We start from the raw sequence: 7,321 nt of genomic DNA, 5'->3' as shown, positions 1-7,321 counted from the left end.
TATACAAATAAAACTGAATTGATATCCTGTTTATATCCTCTCTGGTCCCGTCTCCCCCTCCTCTGTAGGAGTGGTCCGGTTTGGACCTGCCTCAGTATGGCCAGGGTACAGGTCTTTTGGCGTGGATGGAGTGCTGCTCTATATCCGACTCCCTGCAGTCCACCATGTTGTCCTGTCTCTCTCTGGACCAGCGCCGGCTGGACCACGTCAACATGTTCAGCAAAGGTCTGTTGGTGGCTCTGACCCAGACCCTGCCCTGGTGCTCCGTCTCCCAGTGGACCCGACTTATGAGAGTATTGAGGGAGCTGATCGCCTCAGGCCGCCTCCACGTTCCCTTCTCGCTCGAGTACGTGGACTATCTGCCCCTTCTGGATCTGAGGAGGTTCTCATGTGACCTCCGCCTGTCTGTCCTCCTGCTTCGAGTCCTTCAGCTGCTCTGTGGGTCCAGCTGCTCCCACTGGCTGTCAGTGGACGGCTGGGCGCACGTTGGCAGGTTATACGCCCTCGCTGTGAGGGAGATGATTAACTCGGTTAGAGCCAAGCTTCCTCTCCATTCATCTGGCGCTTTGACTGCGTCTCCTAAAACACCAGCATCTAAAGACTCCAATCCTGTCTGCACTTCAGTCGCATCTCCTAAAATGTCCAAAGACTCTCTGGAAGACCGTAAACTAGCAGAAGGCTCTCCACTGAAATCAAAAGATTCACACATGGAGGAGGAGGAGGAGGAGGCGACAGCGGCGGCAGCGGCGGCAGTGGCGGCAGTTCCCAGCCAGGAAGTCCTTTTTGTACTCAGCCAGCTCTTCTGCCATGTTCAGCACATCCAGGTATGGACTATTAACACAACCATGGACACTGCTGTAGGTGTTTGTTTACAGTTCTAAATCAATGCACCACTATTGAACTGTAGGTAAAGACAACAAAAAACTACTAGTTGAGAACCACCCAAATATAAGTTGTTGTGTTAGAATGGACTCATGTTTTAATTTGTCTGAATCTGGATTAAAGTGTCAGTGGTTTCATGTCCCTCCCCAGGTGATGATGCCAGGAGGTCAGTGTGAACCGTTGTTCCTGTCCAGTCTGGAGATCCTCAGCCACTACGAGGCCATCATGGCCGCTTTTCCAGACAGCAGCAGCGTGCTGGAGAGCGACAACACCCGACACTTCTTCTCCACCATCACAGACAACCTGGAGAACCAGGAGATGAAGGCTGTACTGCAGCAAAAGATCGCTCAGCTTGTGTCATCAGCAGCTTAACACACCTATTGTCACGTTTTCCACAGGAGAATTCAGAGCACGTTTGCTGATAAAATAGGGACATCTTTTCAGTTTTCAATGTCATATGCTGTACTTATCTAATTTACAGTGATGGGTAAGGACTCTGAATGAATAAAAATCCAATATTTCACAGCAGATGCCTGTTTGTGCTGCCTCAGTAATTTCTACTGTGAAATTTAACTCTGAGAGTTTCTTGAGCGAGACGTGGAGGCTGAAGTAGTATGCTAATTTGAACTAGAGGAAAAATTAGCAATTTAATTAACAAACGTATCTACTGTACACCTGGGGCACCCTGTGTTTGAGACATGCATACTTTAGCACTTCATGTCCCCTCGCTGTCATCAAACCCTTAAGGAGCTCACAATTACCATCACAATGTAATTTAATATGTTTATTCATTAAAAAGTCTGTTTTATTTATACAAAAATATTCTCTGCAAATAGTAAAGCTTTAATAATGTACTGTACTAGCTATAAAATAAAAGCTACATAATTATGTAGTGCATGACACTCTGAGGTGTCTCTATGACGATATATTAGGGCCACAGTTATGGGGTAAAAGAGATTTTGAAGATAAAGCCAAAATATTTTGATGAAAAGCCATAATATTCTGAAAATAAAGTTGACCAGAAAAAAAGTTAAAAAAAATTTGAATTCATTGGTTTAGAGAAAGGAAATCGTAATTGAGAACAAAGTTTATACAAAAAAAGGATTTCAACAATAAAGTTGAGAATGTACAATAATAAAAAATATTAAAAATATATTTATCAGAAAAACATGAAAGTGAAAAATATAGAATTTCTGAAATTGTAATTTCTTTCTTGTAATTAAGACATTTTTAAACAATTTGAAATGACCACTATATTAAAAAAAAATACAACTTAATTCTCAAAATATTATGAATTATTTCTCATTATTATAACTTATTCTGAAAATCTTTGGTATTTTTTCCTAACAGTGGCCCTAATACTGTCGTATCTATAGCTTCACTGTAAAACCAGGTGGACTCTTCAGTCCGTCCTCGGCCTGTCTTTGTTTCCCTCCCCCTTCCCTCTCTTCTGTCGCAGGTAGAGTCTGTTAGCTTTCCTCAGCAGCAGGATAAACCAGTATATCTGTGGAGCCAGGATCACCAGATTCCCCACATTGCACTGCAGAGGCAGATGGAAGGCCACTCTGTGCAGGGGAATCCCAAACTGCCGACCGTACATCCAGTACATGAAGGGGAAGATGAGAATCCGGCACACAAAGAAGCTCAAGATCACAATGATGCCGTTGATTCTGTGCAGCCTGGTGTCATCGAGGCCCAGCTGGTTGTCAGGGGACGTGTTGGGGGTGAAACAGGAGAGACGGAAAGAAGGTGAACAGGAATCTTCATTACAACACACACTGATGGCTGTCAAAGATAACACATGCAGATGTTTCAGATCTCAACCCAACTGAACACCTATGGGAGATTTTGAAGTAAGCTCCTTTTTTGGGGGGCTTTTATTGTCTTTATGATAGTGACAGACATGAAAGGGGGGTAGAGAGAGGGGATGACACGCAGCAAAGGGCCTGACAAATTGAAGACAATTTAACTTGGAAAATCATAATTTCACATTAAAATGCTGTTTACACGTAAATGCATTAGTAGGGAAAAATCTCTTATATATATTCTATATATATTATTACTTTAATATTACAATGACGTGTAGTTAATATAAAAATACTCCAACAGGTTCCACTCTCTTTGTAGGGTGATTAGGATGGTTTACCTGGATGAGAATCTTTCCTATAGAGACGAAAGGAGTGCTGAACTCTGTTGTGAACATGCAGCCGATGAAGAAATCCCCCAGTCCTCTCCTGAAAAACTGCAAATCAAACACAGTGCCCAGTCAGCAGACTCCGTACCAGGCAGCCAGTGCGTGTTACCAAACAGATCAATCACATCAATAAACACACTGCGAGTATGACAGGGATTCCTCGCCATACTCACAAGAGCAATGGGCATGAAGATGAGAAGCAGGACCAGGTGATGGAAGACCAACATCCTGTCCTTCACGAGGAAAGCCTTCACTGTCTGAAGAGAGTGGCTGCTGTATGACCTGGAATCCCCTCTGACCCTCTGAGTGTGGAAGTGGCTCAGATACATGGCGTAGATGTCGTAGGCCATGTAGGGAGCTCCGAACATAATAAACCCATTGACCAGCCAGTGACTGTGTGAGACAGCAACAATAACACGCAGACAATAAACAGGGTGTGAAAAGTAAACTGACTGTAATGTATTGTCTGTTGGTCTGCCACAAAAAGACTTACTGTGTTAACTGGTTCGCTGATTTTAATTACGTTAGTATGAGATCACTGAGTGTAAATGCTGTTTGTGGTAAAAACTCTTTCAGAGGTAACTCTTACGTGTCATTCATGGTGTCCCTGCAGGATGTCACAACTGTGACTCCAGCTGCTGTAGCCAGAGATCCATGGATGGCAGACACCAGCCTGGAGAAAGAGAGTCGGCCAATGGCAATACTTTGTCATACACAAAAATAAAACTAATAAATAATTACACCAAACTCCATTTAAAGTACACGTTAGTTTATTTGTTTTCTTGCTTATCGGCAACATTGTATACATCATAAAAGATTACTTAAATACATAACCTCTCAGAGGTAGAATTTGTCTTCGGCCGACATATTGCACACATATGACCCAATAATTGAGTGAAATTTCAGCCTTTCATACAGCTCATAACACCGCCCCCAATGTGTTTGAGGAAGAGAACGACTTTCTCAAAAAAGCTTTACTGAAACAAGCTCCTGGTTTATTCTATCAGTGCCGAATTGACCATGTCTTTTTATAAACTAATATAAAATAGTAAATGGACCTCCACAACGTATGTAACGTTAGATTGATAAGAAAAGCAAGACAACATTAAAGTGCCGTATGTCTGAAAGGAGTTCGGTGAGGTGAGCGGCTCGTGTCGGTGCTGCTGACCTCTCACTGACACAAAGCACGTCGGCATCAGTCCACTGAGTGAAAGTGTGTTTCAGTACTCTCCTGAAGCTGTAGAAAAGACCCGGGAACACCACAGCTCCGCACACCAAGGCAGTGAACATTATCTTAGCCGACCTCTTCCTCAGTCAGTAAAGGTTAGACAGCTCCAGTTACAACAGGAGCTAATGTGGCTAACGACAGCCGACAGCGACGTTAAACGGACGGATTGATAAGAGGGTTGGACGAGGGCGCTTTGGACCAATAGCAAGGATTGACCTAAAATAACCTTCCATTGTTTTCATATTGAATTCATGTAACAATAACTGTATTGTTGTAATTGCACATTATTCGGAATATTGATGAACAGGTATTTTAATTTTAGTTTTACTTTAGTATGTTAGAGTTGCTTTTAATCTAATGGCAGATTCTGTTGCAGTAGGTTTCCCTCCCACTTCCTGTATTTTCATATTTGCTCGTTGTTTATATTGTTTTATTGTGCTCTTATGCTAATAAATGTTCATCTTACCTCCATGGAACAATGATGACAGTGAAGACTCATTGGAAAATTGTATATTCAAACTCTTCTTCCTGGTTTCCTAGCAGGTTAATTTGACAATTCGAACATCAACCTTATAAAATAAATGTGTGTTTCAGAAAGGAAAGATTTTTCTAAATGATTTAAATAAAGGTGGTAAGATGGTTAAACAGACAACTAAACTTGAGGTAAGATGAACAGACAACGGACCAAGATGTAAGACCTTCTCTCAGACATGGATTTCACTTTATTATATAATAAACAACTACAGACTTTCATATGCATGATTTCAAATATAAATCCAAAATATACAGCCACCAACGTGCAGATTTAAAAAAAAAGGAAAAAAAGAAATCATTATCTCACACACTTTTCATACACACTGCCCTCCAGTGGCACTGTGCTGGATCAAAATTCAAAGGTGGCTAAAGGAATCTGATATACCCGAAGGAAACCAACACAGACAGGGAGCTCAAGCCAACTCCACACGCAAAGACCCAGCTGGAGCCAGCCGGTTCAAACCTGGAACCTGTTGCTGTGAGGCCACAGTGCTAACCAGCATCAACGTCCTCCATGGACTAATATGAACTGCAGAATTTAAATCTGTCATAAAACAGTATTGTACAGTAGAAATATTAACTGCATAAGCCAGTGACAAGTACAAGACATATTCCAATAGATTGGAATCAACAATAATTGTAATAAAGACAGATATATATGAGATATTGTCTAACAAATGGCAAGTAAATATAATGTCTCACCACACTTTATTTCTTTATTGTCTATGATATTTCATATAATGATATTTTTATCATTTCTAAAGGTGCTCCACCATCTCCAGTAGCCGATTTACTTGAGTATCATCTCCTGTATTTGTATCAAACACATGATGCCGGAGGCCACATCTGTCCAGCACCCACTGCAGAGGCTCTCCCTTCTCCTCGATGTGTCTCTCCACTGTCCTCCCTCTCAGCTCCTCTCCATAGGTGAACAGCACCACGGTTCTTGTCCACACATCGTCCCCCAAAGTGCTGAGGTACGTCTCCACAGCTCTCCTGTCTCTCTCTTTGAACGAGCCCACCGGCACAGCCAGCAGGAAACACACTTTGCTCCTCACAGGGCAGAGGGAAGGGCTCCGGCTGATCTCCGTCCTGACCTGCTCGGGGTTGGCCAGGCCAAACAGACTCCACCCGGGGGTGTCCACCACCGTGACGGGCCGCCCGGATACTTTTCCATGGCCGACAGAGCACCTGGTGGTCTTACGGGTGATCTGAAACTCTTCTCTGTCCAGGATCATGTTGCCTGCTGTGCTCTTCCCTGACTTCCTCCTTCCCAGCAGGATGAGGCTAAGAGCAGGATTAAAACCAACCTGCCCTGCTGGGGATCCTGTAATTTATATTTTAAACACATATTACATGTCAGTTGTTAACATTATTGTGGGCAAAATTAATTCCTACCTACCTTGGGGCATATGCATCCATCCTGAGGCCACTTGCTTCCTTTCTCTTGGCTTCCCATCATGCACATCATGCAGCACTGTCAATTCTATCTCCTCTTGTCTTCCCTGCCACCTTCTCTCCCCGTTCATGCTCAGATCTCGTCTCAGTTGGGTGTACATCCTGTCCTGGATCTCTTTGGGACGTTTGTTAGCCTCCATCATCCTTTGGATCTTCTCAATGAGCTCTGTAACCTGAGCCTCTGAGGCCCTGGGGTTGGTCATAACCTGGTATCTGTTCCCACATCGCTCCAGCAGCCAATGGAGGGTCCGACCTTGTTGCCTTATGTGCTCCTGGATAGGCAGGCCTCCTGTGGCAGAAATAACCTTATTGGTTGAGTTACACCTCAATGGATGGAGCCAAAGAACCATCATTTTAGTAGTAAGTGAACAACAGCTAAATGCTAACATCAGCATGCTAACATGCTCCCAATGACAATGCTAACATGCTGATGTTTCCAGCCAGTATATGTTTTACCATGTTTACTGTTACTGTTTAGTGTGTTAGCATGCTAACATTTGCTGATTAGCACTAAAAACAAAGTACAGCTGAGGCCGATGGGAATTTTATTAGGGACCGAGCCAGTTACCGCTGAAGGTCCCTATTGTATTTGCCTTATTGTTCTTCTGTATTATGTATTTTTTAGCGCCTTTGACATGCGTTTTTGCCCCCTGATACATGATACGAGAAAGCTCAATGTTTATATTGGCAAAGTGGTCAGGCCTGGTCCATAAACTACTTTTTCGTGTTCCTCCTATGCGCTTTGTCCGATTTGCACGAAATTTTTCACGTAGCACCTGGGGACCGTCCTGGCAAAAAAAGTAATTTGAAGAATTTTGATATTTCAAAAAATAAGCACGCTATAAAATTAGCACTTCCTGTAGATTTTTCGTCAAAAAAGGAAGTGGACCATTTCTCCACATTGGTATGTCCGATTGACACCAAGCTTGGGTCCATAGTTCCCCATGTCTTCCTTAGGCATCGTGCACAATTTCAGGCCATCGCCACAAGGTGGTGCTCTTTAAAATGAAGAAGTTTATATCTCC

At 43.0% G+C, this 7,321-nt stretch overlaps 3 protein-coding genes across 3 annotated transcripts in view; 1 reads left to right on the top strand and 2 right to left on the bottom strand.

The window, feature by feature from the left end:
* gemin4 (gem (nuclear organelle) associated protein 4) overlaps positions 1 to 1,438 on the top strand; it is a 6,981-nt gene extending 5,543 nt beyond the window's left edge. Inside the window, exons 5-6 of the mRNA XM_035679600.1 lie at positions 69 to 824; positions 1,033 to 1,438. Of these exons, the coding sequence (XP_035535493.1) occupies positions 69 to 824; positions 1,033 to 1,254 (978 nt within the window). The 3' untranslated portion in view covers positions 1,255 to 1,438. The remainder of the gene's footprint in view (positions 1 to 68; positions 825 to 1,032) is intronic.
* Positions 1,439 to 1,957: 519 nt separating this feature from the next.
* On the bottom strand, positions 1,958 to 4,479 carry LOC118341352 (TLC domain-containing protein 3A-like). Its single transcript, XM_035679602.1, has 5 exons — positions 4,245 to 4,479; positions 3,666 to 3,749; positions 3,250 to 3,469; positions 3,029 to 3,124; positions 1,958 to 2,581 (listed from the first exon to the last, which is right to left on the bottom strand). Exons 1-5 carry the CDS (start codon positions 4,364 to 4,366, stop codon positions 2,285 to 2,287), a joined length of 819 nt encoding a protein of 272 aa, XP_035535495.1. The 5' UTR covers positions 4,367 to 4,479; the 3' UTR covers positions 1,958 to 2,284.
* Positions 4,480 to 5,008: 529 nt separating this feature from the next.
* Positions 5,009 to 7,321, bottom strand: part of LOC118341785 (GTPase IMAP family member 8-like) — a 3,153-nt gene continuing 840 nt past the window's right edge. Inside the window, exons 3-4 of the mRNA XM_035680158.1 lie at positions 6,241 to 6,585; positions 5,009 to 6,165 (exon numbers count right to left, since the gene is read on the bottom strand). Of these exons, the coding sequence (XP_035536051.1) occupies positions 5,597 to 6,165; positions 6,241 to 6,585 (914 nt within the window). The 3' untranslated portion in view covers positions 5,009 to 5,596. The remainder of the gene's footprint in view (positions 6,166 to 6,240; positions 6,586 to 7,321) is intronic.

This window comes from Morone saxatilis, unplaced genomic scaffold (assembly GCF_004916995.1).
Source record: "Morone saxatilis isolate NCDOM2014 unplaced genomic scaffold, NCSU_SB_2.0 Contig8, whole genome shotgun sequence".
Classification (NCBI taxonomy): Eukaryota; Metazoa; Chordata; class Actinopteri; family Moronidae; genus Morone; species Morone saxatilis.
Note: the sequence above shows the minus strand (reverse complement) of the source record. Positions and strands in the feature narration are given on the sequence as shown.

What these genes read in the sequence shown, in the direction of transcription:
- LOC118341352 (XM_035679602.1), bottom strand. Translation starts at nt 4,366, where the DNA reads ATGTTCACTGCCTTGGTGTGCGGAGCTGTGGTGTTCCCGGGTCTTTTC. An exon ending in AGGGACACCATGAATGACAC is followed by an intron (nt 3,470 to 3,665) that starts GTAAGAGTTACC and finishes TGTCTCACACAG; the next exon opens with TCACTGGCTGGTCAATGGGT. An exon ending in TCTTCATGCCCATTGCTCTT is followed by an intron (nt 3,125 to 3,249) that starts GTGAGTATGGCG and finishes TTTGATTTGCAG; the next exon opens with TTTTTCAGGAGAGGACTGGG.